General features: G+C 43.9%; 2 protein-coding genes across 2 annotated transcripts; both read left to right on the top strand.

Annotated features, from left to right (window-relative positions):
• The first annotated feature begins 497 nt into the window (after nt 1-497).
• On the top strand, nt 498-5168 carry LOC142661647 (uncharacterized). The gene is made up of 3 exons (XM_075839067.1): nt 498-682; nt 2732-2815; nt 4436-5168. The coding sequence occupies exons 1-3, from the start codon at nt 507-509 to the stop codon at nt 5028-5030; spliced, it is 855 nt and encodes a 284-aa protein (XP_075695182.1). The 5' UTR covers nt 498-506; the 3' UTR covers nt 5031-5168.
• On the top strand, nt 5033-16852 carry LOC142662700 (uncharacterized). The gene is made up of 5 exons (XM_075840913.1): nt 5033-5036; nt 10901-11500; nt 12174-12455; nt 14476-14695; nt 15771-16852. The coding sequence occupies exons 1-5, from the start codon at nt 5033-5035 to the stop codon at nt 15925-15927; spliced, it is 1263 nt and encodes a 420-aa protein (XP_075697028.1). The 3' UTR covers nt 15928-16852.
• The last annotated feature ends 4777 nt before the right edge of the window (nt 16853-21629 follow it).

Below are 21629 nucleotides of genomic sequence, written 5' to 3'. Positions count from 1 at the left end.
TTTTTTACAAAAACTGCAGCTCTCCCCAATTTTAGCAGCTAATTGGCCGATGATGTCATATGCTGCTTCAGCTGATTGGTCAGAGCCCTCACTGCAGCTCCAGCCTTTAGACTCTTTCAGAAGCAAGACTCAGACTCATTCACTTTAAAGTCAAAGTTACTGGAAAAATTGCAGAAAGGGACTCAACAAAAGTAAAAAATATCACAAAAATAAACTAAAACAGACAACATCCCAAATATTGAAGTGACTCAAAGAGTCAGTTACTGACTCAGACGGGATGATGAAATAAGTTACATGTTTGGGTAACTTGCCAAAAGGACTAAACCACATAGAGGGGGGGTGATAAATTACTACTTCCGGGCATCACAGCTACTGTAGTTTGGTTTGAGGGGCCCTTGCTTGTCCAGGGGCCCCTGATAATAGATCAAAGTTCCATAGTTTGAGTGTTTTTTAAAATTTTGGTAAATAATTTTTTAATACTTTTTAACAGGGAAAAATATTCTTATATGGACTCTACCAGAGAAATGATTCCGCGACGTCCCTGTGTACAGTACATTGTGAGATCTGACTGCAACAAGGATTTACTGCGGAGCTCTCCCTTACATCACCCCCGCTTTGTCCCTGCTGCACCCCCACATCACCAGCGACTGAGTGAGGAAGAAGAAGACGGAAGAAGTGACAGGTAACTTTTAGAGGGGAGATCATGCCCGGTATAAGGAAGATTTCCAATATCTTTAGTTTAGAAAATCAGTCACCAAATTGTAGAGGATGAGCGAGGATCGGAGACGTCACCCTGCCGGGAAGGATCCTCCAGATTTATACATTGTTGCATTTCATTCACATTTAACAGTGATGGGGGGGGGGGGGGGGGATTTCTGCGCTTCTTATCCCATTGCAGAACACAATCCAGCTTCTTACTAGCCTGAAACGGCTGATAACAGAGAACAAGCGCTCATAGAGTTCCATCCAATCTGGGATTTTTTGGTTTTATTATTGCTTTTTTTAGTTTTTTCTTTTTTAGTTAATGTATTCCTTCAGGATTTTAGAGGCAGATTTTGAAATGCCGGTGATGCTTTTTTTTTTTTTTTTTTACGGTATTCTTTAGGTGCTTTTTTTTTTCCTAATAAATCCAGTGCATAAACCACGGCCAAAAAAAAAGCTTCAAACGGGCGGCGCATTTTTTTTCTGACTCCCATGGATTTCAATGGAGGTTCAGAGGCGGAAACAACTCCAAGAACGGACATGCTGCTTTTTTTCCGCAAGCGGGTTTACTGACCTGAATAGCGCTGTCTCCCTGATTCCAGCGCTATTTTCTTTTTTTCCTGGACCCTCCCTGTTCCAGAGATATGGGGTACATGCAACGTTTTCATCACTTTTTATTTAATTTATTTGTGGGAGATGAGGAGACCAAAAAATAGACATTCTGGCGTTTACAATTTTTTTTTTTAAGGCGTTCACCGTGCGGGATAAATAATGATATATTGTGATAGTTCAGACTTTTACGGACGCGGCGATTCCAGTTATGTTTATTTTTTATTTTTCTTACTATGCTCTAGGGGGAAAATGGGAAAAGGTTTTTTTTTTAACTTTTAATTTTTATTTATATTTTTACATAAAAAAAACTTTATTTTAGCCATTTTTCCTTTTTTTATTAGGCCCCCCTAGGGGACTTCATCCAGTGATCGTTAGATCGCTTGTACTGTATACTGCAATATAATGTATTGCAGTATATCATCTTTGTGACAGGCCGGAGGCAGCGCTTAATAGGAGCACAAAGATGGCGGACCTGGGGGCAGCCATAGCAACCATCGCTCCCCGCGATTTCATTGCGGGTGGCGTGATGAGCTGTTAGAGGGGGTCGTCCCCCTCTTTCTAACAATTTAAATGCTGCTGTCGCTATTGACCGTGGCATTTAACGAGTTAAATGAGTTGGATCGCGCTCGAAGCCGACACCAGCATCATATGGAGCGGGTTCATTCCGTGAGCCCCTTCTATACTTCCCCTACCCGAATTTGGCGTATGGGTACGTCAAATGTCGGGAAGGGGTTTTAAAGCTTGTCAGTTTATGGCGTATTGCCAAGTATGAACTTTCTAAACACCAGACAACGAGAGTTGACAAAACAACTTTCATGAAATAGTTTTTGATAGCTTTTGGGAACACCTAAGAAAAACACACGCTCTCGGCTGTTTTCTACAAGCTGAGATATGTGTAACACTCTGTACACGGTTTCGGTTCCCTGCAGCAAAATTCAAAAATTCTAAATTCAAAGGGGTGAAAAAAATGCAAGAACTTACGCGTTTCAGATCCTTACATCCACCACAAGAAAATTCACGAGGCAGCTTGAGGGTAGTTCATGCCCGTTGGCTCACTACCGCAAATTAGCATATAGAAAGTCAACACAACAGTGGCCATATCCCTGGAAAAGGGGAGTCCAGGAAAAAAAGATTAACCGCGCTGGAATCAGGCAGACAGCGCTACTCACGTCAGTAAAACAGCCCAACTTATATGACATATGAAGTCCTCTTTAAGTTTGTTTTTATTCGATAGTTTCAGAAAAGAGTAATACCGGGGAGTGGAAATGGATTCTCTCTCCAATTATGAAAAAGGCGTCAACAGCAAGACGGGTATATAGAGGGCAAAACTAGAGATTCACGTTACGCTTGTTTTTAGGCAGTGACTTTTGATGCATAAATATTATATATCTTCTAAAAATATATGTTTTATTTACAGGGGAAAAGTGAGTGCAAAGAAAATGCTAGTTTTTCCAGTACAAGAGGCATTAAGTCAAAAACGAAGCAGTGCAATGGATTATGGGTAATTCATTTTTATCTAATTCTTGAAATAAACTATTCTCAAAATGTTCAAAAATATGTCACTAGTGAACAAAACGCAGTGCGGTATTCTAATCATTAATTCAGGCGCCAAACATAATATATAAATATATAAAAAAAAACAAAAATCCACCCACAAGTTACTGATCAAATCTAAGATTTACTACTGTATATATTTAAGAAATGATTAAAAAGTAACAAATGGTGCTAGAGCAGTGATCCCCAACCACCGGGTCGCGGACCAATACCGGGCCGTAGATCATTTGGTGCCGGGCCGCTGATCATTTGGTGCCGGGCCGCGGATCATTTGGTGCCGGGCCGCGGATCATTTGGTGCCGGGCCGCGGATCATTTGGTGCCGGGCCGCGGATCATTTGGTGCCGGGCCGCGGATCATTTGGTGCCGGGCCGCGGATCATTTGGTGCCGGGCCGCGGATCATTTGGTGCCGGGCCGCGGATCATTTGGTGCCGGGCCGCGGATCATTTGGTGCCGGGCCGCGGATCATTTGGTACCGGGCCGCGGTATCTAGTATCCTCCCTGGTGGCCTCAGGGAATTGTGGTGCAAATAAGCAGCGTTTACGTAAATACAATTGATATGCTGCGGAATAAAATTCTGCACCGCAGGTCCATTTCGGAGCGTTTTTTCTTCTCATTATTTACGCAGCGTGTGGATGACATTTGTTCTCTCTCATCCACTTTGCTGCTATTGTATTATGCTGCGTATTATAATACAGGTATGCGCCATATTTACGCAATGTGTGAACTGACCCTGACCCCCCCCCACACACACACACACACACACACACACACACACACCTGCCGGACCCTGGAAAAAAATTTTGGGGATAAAACTAGTCCTCGGTGCAAGAAAGGTTGGGGAACGCTGCGCTAGAGAAACCGTTTTCTCCCATCTGGAGATTTATTTTGCCCACATTTCCCAAGGATCGTCCTTAAGACTCTCTACCAGCTGTATCTCCGGAAGGAGAATCAGTGCCTTCCAAGAGCTGCCGCAAAGGCATCTCACCCATCCAACCAGAACCTTACTAAGTGCTGATGAGGAGCAACAACCCTGAAACAGATGGATCTCCCAGGTTTGGCTACTAAAGTTGTTGTCCTGGTAGGACAACCCCTGTTTGAATTCCCTAATAGGACTTATAGATGTCTTAGAGGGAAATCCCCCGCTTGGGAGCCTCTCTGTGTTCCAAAGTTTGACTCCCGCTCTAGCACCGGATAGGTCATCAGTATATGATTGATCCGGGTCCGAGACCTGGACCCTTCATTGATCAGATTCATCTAATCCCTTCTTCAGGTACAAACATGATAAACAATCTAAAAAATATGATATTGTTTGCATCGGATGAGGAGATTAGATCAATCCTGGAACGCTTACTACATTCCTACAACCACCTGCATTGTCAGTGCCCGCAATATACCCCGCTTTATTTCCCATACGTTTGGTGGATATCTATGAGGTTGTTTTGTCCGGAATATCTTTTAGGGTTGGAGCAGAAGTCAAGTTTTCACTACTGATTGATTATTGCTGAGCTTCGCACATTTCAAGACTTTCTAACCAATCAATTTCCTCCCCTCACTCGTTCTCTAGATCTTTCGAGGGGACGATTCTGAGCATTGAAGAGACGCCCAGCCAAATAATAGAACACAAACACGGTGAAAAAAAGAACTCAACATCTACCGATAGCGGAAAACGTAACAATGTTGGCGTAAACAAGACACAGGAGACAAATATAGACGTCACCTTAGGTGGCAACTGTGCAACTGAAGATCGTGGTCCAGATTCCAAGTCTCCCATGGACAATGGACAAGACAACACTGAATTGTTATGCACCAGCCCCAACAGTAATGGATCTGAAGCCTTTGAAGACCAAAGTAAAACCTTTGAGGGCACTAGTCCCGAGGAGAACGCTTCTACAGATGTTCAACAAGATAATGTCCAAGAGGCCATGAAGCTGGATGACAACACAATAGGGTCTTGTGCACTTTATAATGATGCCCCCATAGTCCCTGAGTCCGAGGATAGTACTATAGCAGGTTTTGAAGAGAAGAACCTGGCACCTGAAGGCCATGTGGTTGGCAAACCCAATGATGATAAACTTGACCATCATGAGACTAAAGAATGGTTTTCTGGACCCATTCAGACTAGTGGGAATACCACCAACTTTATCGAAAGTGATGATTAGAGATGAGCGAACTTATCAAAAGTTCGGTTCGGCTAGTTCGCCGAATTTCACAAAAAAGTTCGGTTCGGACCGAACTAGTTCTGACCGAACCTGTCACTTACGTGCGCCGAGCATGCTACTGTCCAGGGCGCTGATAGAGTTAATGGGCTGCGCTAACTCTTTCAGCAACCTTCACAGTACATGCTCGGCGCGCGGAAAATACCATTTAAATGTAATAAAAAAATAAAAATGATACGTTCGTACTTACTTTCCTCCTGTCCGGCCTCCAGCGATGACGTTTCATCCCTTTCGCCGCTGCAGCCAATCACAGGCTGTAGTGGCGGTCACGCACGTCAGGATGACGCTTCATCCCACGTGACCGCCTCTGCAGCCAATCACAGGCTGCAGCGGCGACATGAATGAAACGTCATCGCTGGAGGCCGGACAGGAGGAAAGTAAGTATGAACGTATTATTATTATTTTTTGGCATGTATGTATGTTGGCATGTATGTATGTATGTATATCTGTGCATGTATGTTTGCATGTATGTTGGCATGTATGTATATATGTGCATGTTTGTATGTATATTTGCATGTATATATTTGCATGTATGTATGTTTGCATGTATGTATTTTTGCATGTATGTTGTCATGTATGTATGTATGTATGTATGTTGTCATGTATGTATATATGTGCATGTGTGTATGTATATTTGTATGTATGTATGTATGTTTGCATGTATGTTTGCATGAATGTATGTATATTTGCATGTGTGTATATATATATATATGTATGTATGTTGTCATGTATGTATGTATGTTGTCATGTATGTATATATGTGCATGTATGTTGGCATGTATGTATATATGTGCATGTGTGTATGTATGTATATTTGCATGTATGTATGTTGTCATGTATGTATGTATATATGTGCATGTATGTTTGCATGTATGTTGGCATGTATGTATACATGTGCATGTTTGTATGTATATTTGCATGTATATATGTTTGCATGTGTGTATGTATGTTTGCATGTATGTATGTTTGCATGTATGTATGTTGTCATGTATGTTTGTATGTATGTTGTCATGTATGTATGTATATATGTGCATGTATGTGTTTGCATGTTTTTATTTTTGCATGTATGTTTGCATGTATGTTTATATATGTGCATGTATGTAATTATGTTTGCATGTATTTATGTTTGCATGTATATTTGTGCATGCTTGTATATATGTATGTATGTATCTTTGCATGTTTGTTTGTATGTATGTATGTTTTCATGTGTGTGTGTATGCATGTATGTATGATAGTTTGCATGTATATATGTATGTATGTTTGTATATATGTATGTATATTTGTATATATGTATGTATGGCCATGTATGATACTGTCTGCTGGCGCCCTGTATCTAAGTCAACTTCGCGGCAGGCTTCTATACATGGTATAACAGTCAGTATCACACATTAAACTGAATCTAAGCCTACAACATGTTTTATTTCATTATTTTATTTTTTTACAGGTTTGGTGTTTGGACTACGTCGGTTTCGAGGACTACTTAGATGACGGTTTTTTTTCTACAATAAAATGGTTAATGAGGGTTGTGTTGGGGGTGCTTTATTTCAATAAAATATTTTATCTATATCTTTGTCTTTTTCTTTTCAAATTTTATTATTACCACTTTAGTAATGACCGCTGTCTGAGTGACAACATCCATTACTAATGCGAGGCTTAGGGTATGTTCACACGGCGGGGGTCCGTAACGGCTGAAATACGGGGATGTTTCAGCCTGAAAACATCCCCGTAAATTCAGCCGTACCGGCATGTGCAGGCGCTTGAACGCCGCGTCAATTACGGCCGTAATTAGCGCTGCTATTCATTGGAGTCAATGAATAGCGGCTCCAAATACGGCCAAAGAAGTGACAGGTCACTTCTTCTACGCGGGCGTCTATTTACGCGCCGTCATTTGACAGCGGCGCGTAAATATACGCCTCGTGTGAACAGACAAACGTCTGCCCATTGCTTTCAATGGGCAGATGTTTGTCAGCGCTATTTTCAGACGTAATTCGGGGCAAAAACGCCCGAATTACGTCCGTAAATAGGCCGTGTGAACATACCCTTAGTGTTAGCCGGTGCAGAGGCTAACACTAACCACCATTATTACCCCGGTACCCAAAACCACCAGGGGTGCCGGGAAGAGCCAGGTACGATCCAGTACCCGACCATCTGTTGTGATGGTCGGGTCCTGGGGCGGCCGCAGGCTGGTATTACGAGGCTGGGAAGGGCCAAAAACAGTGGACCTTCCCACCCTTGTAATGCTAGGCTGCTGCTGCTGTGTTGTATCTGGCTGGTTATAAAAGTGGGGGGGACCCCACGTCATTTTTTTAAATTATTTATTTATTTACATTTTTTTTTTAAAAAAGACATGGGGTTCCACCCAATTTATCATAACCAGCCACATACAACACAGTGTTATTAGCCTGGGAATGGACAAAACCAGTGGCCCTTCCCACCCATGTAATGCCAGACTGCTGCGGCCTTGTATATGGCTGGTTATTAAAAATGTGGGGGACCCGTCTATTGCTAAATTTGTTAAATTCCAAAAAAAAAACGACGTGGGGGTCCCCCCCATTTTTATAACCAGCCCGATACAACACAGCAGCAGCAGCCTAGCATTACAAGGGTGGGAAGGTCCACTGATTTTGGCCCTTCCCAGCCTCATAATACCAGCCTACGGCCGCCCCAGTACCCGACCATCACAACAGATGGTCGGGTACTGGATCGTACCAAGCTCTTCCCGGCACCCCTGGTGGTGGTGGGTACCGGGGTAATAATGGGTGGTTAGTGCTAGCCTCTGCACCGGCTAACACTAAGTACCGCCTTAATAATGGACGCTGTCAATCAGCCAACCACCATTATCTAGGCACTAATAAAGTTTGAAAAAAAAAACACAAAGACAATTCTTTTTTATTGAAATAAGAAATCCCCAACAAAACCCTCGTTAACCATTTTATTAAAATTTGAAAAAACGCAGATCTACGCAGTAGTCCAACGAATCGAAGACGTAGTCCAATCGGTACATCAAAATCTGCAACAACATAAAAAAACAGTTATCAATGTGAACAATACCAATACTTCTACTCACCTACACACATATATACACGCACACACAAACAAACAACCATACACAGACACACACATATATACACAAACACAACAAGATATACACACACACATAAACAGACAAACACACACATATACACGAACTCACACATATACAAACAAAAACACACATATCCAAACACACACACACACAGTTATACACACATACACGAACACATATACACAAACACATATACAAACAAAAACACACATACCCAAACACACATATACACAAACACATATACACAAACACACCCATATATACACACAAACACACACCCATATACACACATATACACATATACAAAAACACACACAAACATCTACACACAAACATATACACAAATACACCCATATATACACAAACATATACACAAAACACATATACACAAACACACCCATATATACACACACACATATAAAAACAAAAACAGACAAAGTCACATACCCAAACACACATATATACACAAACACACATACACAAACACGGTTTCTTTTAAATGCTGCTGGGGAACCCGCTCGATCCACTATATACGGCTGCGCTACAGTGCAGCATTTAAAAGAAACAGGATCCTGACCTGTCCATAGAGTTTAAGGCAGCACAGAGTATTTCAGGAGATGAGCGTGCAGATTCAGTGCTGCTGCGAACTCTGCTCTTACCATTACGTAGCTCTCAGTCTGTTACCTCTCCTCCACTCCTGTCCTCCAGAACACCTTCACATGATTGGCAAGTCACCACGTAATGGTAAGAGCAGAGTTCACAGCAGCACAGAGTATTTCAGGAGATGAGCGTGCGGATCTTGTGCGGGGTGGTGACTTGCCAATCACGTGAAGGTGTTATTGAGGACAGGAGTGGAGGAGAGGTAACAGACTGAGCTACGTAATGGTAAGAGCAGAGTTCACAGCAGCACTGAATCTGCACGCTCCTCTCCTGAAATACTCTGTGCTGCTGTGAACTCTGTTCTTACCATTACGTAGCTCAGTCTGTTACATCTCCTCCACTCCTGTCCTCAATAACACCTTCACGTGATTGGCAAGTCACCACCCCGCACAAGATCCGCACGCTCATCTCCTGAAATACTCTGTGCTGCTGTGAACTCTGCTCTTACCATTACGTGGTGACTTGCCAATCATGTGAAGGTGTTCTTGAGGACAGGAGTGGAGGAGAGATAACAGACTGAGAGCTACGTAATGGTAAGAGCAGAGTTCACAACAGCACTGAATCTGCACGCTCATCTCCTGAAATACTCTGTGCTGCCTTAAACTCTGTGGACAGGTCAGGATCCTGTTTCTTTTAAATGCTGCACTGTAGCGTAGCCTTATATAGTGGATCGAGCGGGTTCCCTAGCAGCATTTAAAAGAAACAGGATCCTGACCTGTCCACAGAGTTTAAGGCAGCACAGATTATTTCAGGAGATGAGCACGGGCAGCCGTTCGTTTTTCCGAGCCGTGCTCCCATCATGCACACGACCGTAAAAACACCCGTTATTGCGGGTCGTAATTACGACCCGCAATAACGGGCTCATAGACTTCTGTTACCCACGGGTACCTTTCCGTATTCTCACGGGAAGGTGCCCGTGCCGTTAAAAAAATAGAACATGTTCTATTTTTCTATTTTACGGGCCGTGCTGCTATAATTATAATGACAGCACGGTTCGCAAAAGCGGCCAGCTGCCCGTGGCCGGCCGGCCGTGCTCGTACTTACGAGTCGTAATTACGAGCACGGCCCGTAAAATAAAAAAATAGAACATGTTCTATCTTTTTAACGGCACGGGCACCTTCCCGTGAGAAAACGGGAAGGTACCCGTGGCTAACAGAAGTCTATGGGCCCGCTATTTCGGGTCGTAATTACGACCCGTGATAACGGGTGTTTTTATGGTCGTGTGCATGAGGCCCCGTAATGATGGGTGGCTACATGTGTGCACCCGTCATTACGGCAGCGTTGCTAGGCGACGTCAGTAAGGGTATGTGCACACACACTAATTACGTCCGTAATTGACGGACGTATTTCGGCCGCAAGTACCGGACCGAACACCCTGCAGGGAGCCGGGCTCCTAGCATCATATTTATGTACGATGCTAGGAGTCCCTGCCTCTCCGTGGAACTACTGTCCCGTACTGAAAACATGATTACAGTACGGGACAGTTGTCCTGCAGAGAGGCAGGGACTCCTAGCATCGTACATAAGTATGATGCTAGGAGCCCGGCTCCCTGCACTGTGTTCGGTCCGGTACTTGCGGCCGAAATACGTCCGTCATTTACGGACGTAATTAGTGTGTGTGCACATACACTAAATAGTCACTGTTCAGGGTGCTGAAAGAGTTAACTGATCGGCAGTAACTGTTTCAGTACCCTGGACAGTGACTACCGATCACAGTACCTGTAAAAAAAAAGACGTTCATACTTACCGAGAACTTTCTGCTTCCTCCAGTCCGGTCTCCTGGCCGTTGCCTTGGTGACGCGTCCCTCTCGACATCCGGCCCGACATTCCTTGATGACGATGCAGCCTTGTGAGCGCTGCAGCCAATCACAGGCTGCCGCGGCCTCTGCAGCCAATCACAGGCTGCAGAGGCCTCTGCAGCCAATCACAGGCTGCTGCGTCAGAAAAGGTCGGACTGGAGGAAGAAGAGGGACTCGTCAACAAGACAACGACCGGGTACGTATGAAATGCTTTTTATTTTATTTTTAATCAGCAGCCTCTTTTCTCTATCAGTGATTGATAGAGATAAGTGGCTCCCGATTTGTATAATGTTTTTGACCGGGTTCGGTCAAAACGGGTTCGGCCGAACCCGGTGAAGTTCGGATTCGCTGCGAACCGAACTTTACCGGAAGTTCGGACCGAAACCGGGTTCGGTTGTCCCGGTTCGCTCATCTCTAGTGATGATGATACTAATAAAGATGCTAATGTGAGAAGAAGTAGGAGCAAAGCTAGAAGGAGAAGGAGCAAGCCCAAAAGACGAGGTAATAACATCTCCGAAGACAATAATCCAGAAGATAAAACTTCCCCAGCTCATGGAAAAGACAACAATGGCGTCTCACCCAAGAGACTCAAGAGCCAAGATCAAACTCAAGCCGCTAAAAGACGTTCTAATGCCTCGGCCACCACTAGTCCCACCTGCTTCCAACAAGATGGCAATGTTCCAGTGGTCACTAGACTCGATGGCCATACTGCCTCGCCCTGTGGATCTGAGACCTCAGGGGTCAAGGTGGAAAAGCCAAATTACCGTAGAAGTCCTTTCAAGTCCTCGAACAAGAGCAACGGTTCATGGAGCGCTACAATTTCTGTTTGGATAATTGTGTTTCTGATTCTGCCTCTAACACAAGTGCAAGGTAAATACAAATTTTAGTCCTATACAGCTTACATAATACCGCCATGTGGTGGCAAAATAATACTGTTATATACATCTTACATAATACAGCCATATGTTGCCAAAATAATACTGTCCTATACAGCTTACATAATACCATGTGGTGGCAAAATAATATTGTCATGTACAGCTTACATAATACAGCCATATAGTACTAAAATAATCATGTCATATACAGTCCACATGCCACTATATACTTCTCAAGTAATATGCAGTATCCCAATAATACACCCTTAAAGAAACCACATAATATTGCCATTTAGTCCCCACAAAGTACTGTCAATACCACCATACAAAATAAAACTGGGTGGTTTTTGGGTCAAGATATGTAGGGTGTTTACAGGTTACACCACCTAGTGATTAATGGTGATATCCTAGCCCAGGCTGTCAATGGCTACTGGACCGGTTTATCCGCTCCACCCTCAGGTTACTCTTGGTGGTCTTGTCTTCAGGAGCCCCATGGGAACCCAACCCTGAGGAGGTGACGTTACAGGGGCACAGGCAGAGGAGCTCCAGGAACTTCATAGTTAATACCTCTGCGCAGGAATAACTGGACTCCAGGCTGATACATTTTAGTACCTGCACTGATACATTGTAGCAAACTCGTTAACTGTATATTTATTGTTTGTCTGCAGCTTCCACGGCAGAGCCACAATGGCGGCAGTCCTTGTTCTGTACGAAGAACGTATCGCTATTCAATCAAATTCTAACCTTTAGGAACATGGAAAGCCGCGAGTATTGTTCATTCAACTCTACGAACGCTCCGTCCGTCCATAACTGTTCCCAATTAAGATCTTGGGTTATTGTGAAAAATGAATTCTGTGTAGAAATGTTGACGGAGGGCCAGGAGAACATGGACTGTAGAATGGAGTATGGAAATAATCAGAATGGAGAGTCCATGAGTTCAGAACGTGGAGGTAAGAAGTATTTATCTGGTGTGATCTGCTCAAAACGTCACCCTGAGCTTCCTATTTCCTTGTGGAGCTTCCTCCGTGTCATAACTGAATACAGCACAGAGTATTTCAGCATGTGATGTGAAGAAGCGAATAGAGAGAAGTGGAAGTTTAAAAACTTAGAAGGAAATTTACTATTACATTTGCGCCAATATTCTGGTAATGAGAAGTGACACATAAGAGCGCACTAATAATGTGTCGAAAAAGGGGGCTGGGCTTAGCGGGAGGGGCGGGGGCATCATTGTTCGGATAGATTTATAATAATTTATGCCAGATATTGGTATAAATTATGGCGCTGATAGCAGGTATAGTAGCGAGCCCCTAATATTAAAGTTAAGAAGACTCCAGAGACTGGACCAAGTATAACAGGGTTAAGGGGTTAATAAGACTTTCAGGCTTTTAAAGGGCCAGTGTCCATCCCTGAGAAAATGGCAGCACTTAACTCCAATCCCAATTAAGCTGAGTCCGTTGCGAATAATAAAGTTAGTCCTGCTGTAACATTGTTTGCATCTGGTGGTGTCGCACATGTGGTGGGTATGACTGAGGTCACTGCTTTCTGGTGGTGTGGCACATGTGCTGGGTATAGCTACCTTCTGGTGGTGTGGCACGTGTGGTGGGTATGACTCAGGTGGTGACCTTCTGGTGGTGTGGCACGTGTGGTGGGTATGACTCAGGTGGCGACCTTCTGGTGCTGTGGCACGTGTGGTGGGTATGACTCAGGTGGCAACCTTCTGGTGCTGTGGCACGTGTGGTGGGTATGACTGAGGCGGCTCACTTCTGGTGCTGTGGCACGTGTGGTGGGTATGACTCAGGTGGCTCCCTTCTGGTGCTGTGGCATGTGTGGTGGGTATGACTGATGCGGCGGCCTTTTGGTAGTGTGGCACGTGTGGTGGGTATGACTCAGGTGGTGACCTTCTGGTGCTGTGGCACGTGTGGTGGGTATGACTGAGGCGGCTCCCTTCTGGTGCTGTGGCACGTTTGGTGGGTATGACTCAGGTGGCGACCTTCTGGTGGTGTGGCACGTGTGGTGGGTATGACTCAGGTGGCGACCTTCTGGTGCTGTGGCACGTGTGGTGGGTATGACTCAGGTGGCGACCTTCTGGTGCTGTGGCACGTGTGGTGGGTATGACTGAGGCGGCTCCCTTCTGGTGCTGTGGCACGTGTGGTGGGTATGACTCAGGTGGCTCCCTTCTGGTGCTGTGGCATGTGTGGTGGGTATGACTGATGCGGCGGCCTTTTGGTAGTGTGGCACATGTGGTGGGTATGACTCAGGTGGCTACCTTTTGGTGCTGTGGCATGTGTGGTGGGTATGGCTGAGGTGGCTACCTTTTTGTGCTGTGGCACGTGTGCTGGGTATGACTCAGGTGGCTAGCTTCTAGTGATGTGGCACATGTGGTGGGTATGACTCAGGTGGCTAGCTACTAGTGGTGTGGCACATGTGGTGGTTATGATTGTGGTCACTGCTTTCTGGTGCTGTGGCACATGTGTTGGGCATGACTGATGTGGTTGCCTTCTGGAGGCTCTGACATGAGGGTTCAATAGTGGTAGTGAGAGGGACTGTCAATCTTTCCTTCTGGATAGAGAACATGGCCTATTCCCCTTCTGGGATGACAAAAGGGGTGAAACATCATGGTCTCTCCCTACAGCCAGGCCCGGTGCAGGAATGAGGAATGTAGTCCGTCTTCTGGAGAAGCAGTGAAGCATGTCCTCACCTCCTAGGTCTAAAATGGTGCAGCTTCTCATAAATATATATATAAAAGGGGGTAGATATTGTGTATGTGTGTATATAAGGGGATAGTTTCAGGAAAGAATTGCGCAGATCTTGTGGAAGGTCACAGATTGACAGTTATATCATGGAAGGAGCATGGTTCCAGCAGCACAGAGTATTTCAGGAGAGGAGTGTCAGCACCTTGAGTCTTTCGTTACTTTGATGTCATATGTGGCCACTTTTATCACATGATTGACAACTAGTTTTATTTTTCAGCGATGCTCAATGAAGAAGCAGTGATGGACAAACTATGGCAATACTCCCATCCTCCTGCCACCCATCCTCCTGTCACCCATCCTCCTGACAGGGCAGCAGAGCCACAGCTTGATAAGGACAACCCCGATATCGTGAAGATATTTCTAGGAGTTCTTCTACCTGCTATTATTCTTGCTCTTTTGTTTGGGATATTGTACAAATTCTCCCCAAAATTTAGGAGGTAACTTATACATTTAACATTTCATAAACAAACAAAAAATTGCCTATGGGTAGCGACCAATCAGAGCTCAGCTTTTTCTGTTTGGAAAAAAAGGGCTTTATTGCCAATAGTAACCGCACAACTCCGCTGACCCTTGACCCAGGTACCCCAAACTTTGTTCTTCACAGCCAAAACCCACTAATACAGCACCCTCTGGCTTATTCATGGAGGGGCCCATGTGGGTCCACAATTTCCCGGGCTCTATAACACTAGTGCTGATGGTAAAGGCAGGACGGGTGCATACATTGGCAATGTGGGGACAATCATCCGCGCTGGTGCAGGCATATTATGCCATTACAAAACCCTTGTAGCCCTGTAAGATGTTGACCCTCGTGGCCGCGTCTGCCAGGGATGCCCTATTGGCCCACATTACGGATTTGCACAAGAGAAAACAAAGTGCGAGACTATTAGCTCCTCAAAACCCAGCATGAGACTATCTTTGTAGCATGCCAGATTACCAGGTGTCGGACTAACAGACTTTTACTGCATCATTATTATCATTTTATTGCCTTAAAGGGGCTTCAAATGCAATGCAGGGGCGTAGCAAGGGAGGGGCTCCCAGGGCATGTGCCTTGGGGGCTGGGTGCCAGGGGAAGAGCAAAAATAAGTTATTTTGCCCTGGCCAATTTATTTAGATACGAGGCCGGGCAACAAACTGATCCTTGGCCCTGGGTGAAGGAAAACTCAGCTACACCTGAGGCTCAATGGTAAATATTACGTCTCGCAGTATTGGACCCGTGGCCTTCAATCAGCCCGGGGCAACATATCCATAGGGGTTGTATATCTTACGTGGATTTTGGTGTTTTCTTACTCCCGGATTTGAAAAAATTCCCAGCAAATTGTCTTCCTATGAAGATGTCCCTATATATACTTTATGTATGGGTGAGATGAGGGAGCCCCAATGGGGCAATGGTCAATGAATATGGGAATGTGATTATTAGAGGGTAAATCAAGGTCAGGAATAGACTCACTGGGACAGTTTTTCATAGGACGTTTGGACCATTTAACCTCATATACTTTTCAATTACTTTGACAGCAACGTCAACTCCCTCATATCTTCTCTAAGAAATTGCTGGACCAACAGTAGCCGCAAAACTGACTCCAACGCCAACCCCAGTGCCATACCGTTACAATCTGTTTCTTCCACAAATGGAGCCGTCAACGGACATCTTCTCAAGAACAATATCATCTGAGCTGCTCCTCGGCTGGATATCCTTCTCAATCAAATAGACGACTCGGCTCTTCCGTTTCCTTTGTGTTCTTCTTCTTCTGGATGATTTTTAGGACTCGTTCCTCTATCAGAACCATGAATTAATCATGTATTTTGAGCTTTATACCCTAAAGGTGTGGTCTGGCTCAGAAACCCCCTTTCAAATGCCCTACAAGGATATGTTGCGGTAATAAGGGGAGGTCCACCAGTTGGGAACCATCTTCTACTCGCTAGAACCAAGAGTTGTGTCAAGTTCAGTTCTGGTAAACTCTAGTGTTCGTTGACATCAAGGGAGGCCATTGAACGGTGCCAAAGGTACAAATCTATTCCCCAGAAATGTAAATCAGGGAAATTTGATATCAATTCCTAAACTGTGGTCAAAGATGATGATGACCAATAATGTTTACTTTATAAAAATCCACTAATGGTAAGACAAACCCCAACCTCAACCTATGGTTCTGGCGGCTATCTTCCTCTCCCTGGCAGCCAGGATTGGAAGCACTGGTGGCTCATATGAATGGACACTCGCTTGCCGACCATCCTTTAGGCCCATCTGGATGGCTGGATGGTCATTGGCCATACAACATTGACGGCTGGACATTTGCTTGTTTTCCGCCTTATGATAAGTGGCATGCACTGGTTAGGCATGGTAGCCAATCAGTGATCAGAGTCTGGTCACACTAGCGCTGTTAGGATATGTTCATATGAGGAACATACCTTAACATAGATCGTATAGCATTAACAGATTTTTGTTTTATATTATTGTCCCAAGATACTAGTAAAAAAAAAACAACTTATGTCAAAGTTGACCTTCTGACGATCATCATGTGAATCTGAAATTATAAAAAAAAAATTAAAAGCAAATCTCCTCTGGTTTGTTGTCTACAGCTCCTACGAAATCCTATGCATCTCCATGGTAACAGACTACAAGCACACTCTGTGTAGTCTGATCCTGCAGTCATACTCCCATCTGATCTTTATTTTTATCCTTAAGGGACAGGTAGAAAAGAGTAACATATGTTTGCAGGACCAGACTACACAGGGCTTGTTTGTAGTCTGTAACCATGGTGACACACAGGTCTTTATAGGAGTTTTATACACACAAAATAGTAGGGCCTTTTTAATTGTGATTATTTGCAAAGTTACTTCATTTTCTATTTTAGATGCGCTAGAACAATGGAAAATAATGTGAATCTGGGCCTTCACCGTAAGCCATACACGGCTCAATATGTTGGCCCACTCAGCCACTAGTTCGACCATTAACTATTCAGTGTCAGACATTGCTTCTACTAGAGCAAAATGTTCTCAGTGGACCCATCCAACCCTAGCACTATTGAGCCCTTCTAATGATCGGAAGGGTTTATGCAAGGACATTTTTATGTTGAACAATCTCCTTGCGATGACGCAATTCTTCCCCTTGCCCACCAGGGGCTCATGCACACAGCGTATTACAGATCTGTGCTGCACAGATGTCTAATACTGCACCCGTAGACTGTTATGGGCTCATACTGTACCTCCATGAGCCTCTGATTTTATTTGGATGCTCAGAGATTATTTCTCACAGATTTATATGGAATCCTTGAGAAAAATAAAAAAATTGGATGCCATATTACCGAGGTATTCTCCTATAGAAACATTGCTCCTATGGGGAATACGGTGGATAACAGAAGCACCAATCTGCGGTACATGGAGTATCCATGGGCCCATAATAGGTGTGCCGCCATACAGGGCTTTGCCATATGCATGAGACCTAAAGGAAATGATCAGACTCCAGTTGGGTTGGTGGTCTACGAACCAGAAGATGCACCGCCACTCATTGGAGTCAGGTAGACATCTCTGATAATTGCCAGCTTAAGGCTATGCTCACACGTGACTTCCATAGGCACATCCGAAGTGGATTTTTTAGAAAAACCAATGGCAGAAATCTTCAGCCAAGACACGGGTTCCTGCAGCGGATTGGCCAACGGATCCACATGCGGGTTAGCTCCACGGTAATTCAGTTAGGCCAATCCGCAGCTTTTTAGCGCAAAATTTGCACCAATATTAAACACGCTGCATATCCTTAAATTCTCAGCGCGCGTAAATGTTGCTGAGCGTGTGAATAAAGTATCAAATATCCCATTCACATGCGTGGCCGGCGGTTTGTGAGCAGATTCTGTCGGATTTAGTTGTGGAAGCTGCACTTTAATCCTAACAGAATCCCGAGCGTGTGTGAACATGGTCTAAGATGTCCCAGGAAACTTTGACACGTGGAGGCGCGGTTTCCTGGGATAATTCCATATATAGTAATTGTACAATTTTTTGTATTTTTTTTAACGGAAATTTTTGAAAAAAATAAATATTTATATATATATATACATAAAGGGGGAGAATTATAAAAACTGAACAGTAAATGTGGAGCGGTCATCCATACAATTTTTATTACAAGTAACTAAAATATAAATATATTAGTCATTATATTCAGCAAGGTGCAAAAGTTTTAGGCAGTTGTGGAAAATTTCTGCAAATTTAAATGCTTTCCAAAATAGAAGTGCAAATATATATTATCAATTAACAAAATACAAAGTGAATGAACAGAAGAGAAATCTAAATCAAATCAATATTTGGTGTGACCGCCCTTTACTTTCAAAACAACATCAACCTCTTCCCGCAGGTCAAACATATTTAATCTGAAATTGTTCTCAGTGTGTGTAGAGATTCAGAGATTCGATTGTGAGCCGGACAGGGATGGATGGGAGAGAATATAATCTGTGTACTGCGCTACAGAATATGTTGGAGATATAGCAATCTGGGAAATGATTAATTCATGATAGCTTATGATTTTTTTTTTTGTATTGGAAACTATTGTTCTGTAAAATTCCAATGGAACCTGATGAGTGGATTATCGGACAGTCATAGGAAAGTATATTATCTGTATATTATCGGTAAGAATCGAGAACCTCCAGAGAGGCGATTCCAGATAAAAATGAACATACAACCCGCTGCTATCACTCTCTAGTCTCATAAAGATCAAAATTCTGGATTGTTGGTTGCTGGATTAAAGGATATTTATGCTATTTAGAAAACCTGAATATATTTCGATATTTAATTAGTGTAAATGTTATATATTCCGTAAAGGAAAATTCAGGGGAAAACAAATACATTGTGTTATGTCTACTGCGTGGGCTAAGGGGCGGGGCACGACACAGACTTCTTTGCTGATCTGTGAGTCCTAGTTTCATGCTCCGCCCCCTCCACTAGACACAACACAATGTATCTCTTTCCCCCGGAATGTTACAATGTTCATCTCTGAGGACCTGGAGTATAAATGATCTTGTCCATCAAACTGAGGATTCGCCAATGATTAGTAAATGGGAATGAGAAAGAGATGGAGTAGTTTCCTATCTCAACATCACTAGTTTTTCTTGTTCTAATCTCTTTAGTAATATGCTGCTTGTAATCTGTTAAAATTATTAATCGCTGATATAATTTTTTTGCCGAACTGAATCATATTAAATAAATAATACAGAGGAAATGTGTGTGTTCTGCTTTACTACTACAAGAGCTTATAGTCGACCTCCAAAACTGGAAGCCAGAAGATCCTTTCTACAGGGGGAACTTTCTAAAGGGGGCACTGTGTGTGGCACTATCGAAAGGGGGCACTGTGTGTGGCACTATCTAAAGAGAGCACTGTGTGTGGCACTATCGAAAGGGGGCACTGTGTGTGGCACTATCTAAAGAGAGCACTGTGTGTGGCACTATCTAAAGGGAGCACTGTATGTGGCACTATCTAAAGGGGGCACTGTGCATGTGGCACTATCTAAAGGGAGTACTGTGTGTGGCACTATCCAAAGGGGGCACTGTATGTGGCACAATCTAAAGGGAGCACTGTGTGTGGCATTATCTAAAGGGAGCACTGTGCATGTGGCACTATCTAGAGGGGGAACTGTGTGTGTGGCACTATTTAAAGGGGGCACTGTGTGTGGCACTATCTAAAGGGAGCACTGTGTGTGGCACTATCTAAAGGGAGCACTGTGTGTGGCACTATCTAAAGGGGGCACTGTGCACTATCTATGCTGTTTTTTTAACATTATTATTATTGGTCTGCACATATCCAGTAGCCTAACCCTTTATATTAGGGCTCGTAATATAAACGGCTAGGCTGGTGGAAACATGCGGACCAATACTTGTAGTGTAAAAGCCAGAGGGTAGTGGGAGCGTTGTGAAAATAATTTGTTTTAAAGTGTATGCATTTGGAAACCCTCCTTTAAAAATTCCTGAGTTTGCCCCTGGCAGGAAATCTGGAGTAGAATTACCTTATATAATCTCTGTTACCACTGTATAATGAAGAGGGCACACTTCCTCTACAGGCAGAAGACAGGCGACCCTACGCCCTCTGTGGTCTCTTTATAGACTCTTCATACAACATCAGCGCGCATGAGTCAACGTTTCACTTCCCTACTAATATGTGGTGTCCAAGCACAGGTCAGTGAACTATCATTTTAATTTTTATTTTTTTTCTACGTCAACTCCCCCGCTGCTCAAGGAGAATATTTTATTTAGAACGCTGAAATCTCCGAGCTGCGGCTGTTAGTTTACAGCTGAGGGCTTGGAGATTAGGTAATGCACTGATTTCATTGGTCGCTGGAGGTGTGATCGCTGTGATGAGCCCAAAGTGGAAATTGTGGTCTGGCGTCACTTCACACAGAAACATCTAAACAATAAGCGTCCTTATATATCCACACTAGAACAAAGTACCTATAGAAATGTGTTTTGCATATAGATCCCCCAAAGAAACCCCCAGACCACAACAAACACCACAACACGCGTTTCGCCGTCTGCTTTTTCAAGGGGTAATAAATAGTGAGGAAGCTTGGTCTTAAGTCGGAGGGATAGTCAGATAATCCAATCAGGGCGCTTCATGCATGCTGCACACAGGTGTTACACAAAGACATGGATCTCCAGTTAATTAATCACCTTGCAAATAACCCTGCATAGCGTCAATGCGCGCATGCGTGATACTCACTCACAATGCGTAACGCCATCTTGAAAGAGGGCAACTCTGTTTCCATACCTCGTATCTATCCCAAACTGACATTACTCGACTGGTAAGTGATATAATATAATAATAATTAACTATATGAATATCTAGTACGATATGATCGAGTGGTCCCATATACTGCACATTTAAAAAACTGCCATGAAAATGCTAAGATGAATGTGCTGCACCGAATACAGTGCCGGGAGCCGGGCTCCTAGCATCATAGTCCCTGCCTTTCCGTGGAACTACTGTCCCATACTGAAAACATGATTACAGTACGGGACAGTTGTCCTGCAGCAAGGCAGGGACTCCTAGCGTCGTACATAACTATGATGCTAGGAGCCCGGCTCCCTGCAGTGTGTTCGGTCCGGGACTTGCGGCCGAAATACGTTCTGTCCTTTACGGACCGAACATGCTCGTGGGAATCCAGCATTAAAGTAAAAGAACTATTAAAAATCTTATGTGGAAAAAGTAATATCCTGTCAGTAAATAACGCTGCCGTGATGAACTCCTACACACAGAGATAAAAAGTGCTCAAAATCAAAGTAACGCTGCTATAAATATACAACACAAAGTACAGCACAAACCCCCCCCCCCGCCAGGAAGAGCATCGCAGCACATTGATCTTAGCATCGTCATGGGAGTTCTTCACGCGTGCGGTTAAT

This window comes from Rhinoderma darwinii, chromosome 10 (genome assembly GCF_050947455.1).
Source record: "Rhinoderma darwinii isolate aRhiDar2 chromosome 10, aRhiDar2.hap1, whole genome shotgun sequence".
Taxonomy (NCBI): domain Eukaryota; kingdom Metazoa; phylum Chordata; class Amphibia; order Anura; family Rhinodermatidae; genus Rhinoderma; species Rhinoderma darwinii.
The sequence above is the reverse complement of the archived record's forward strand: the minus strand, read 5'-3'. Positions and strand labels throughout refer to the sequence as shown.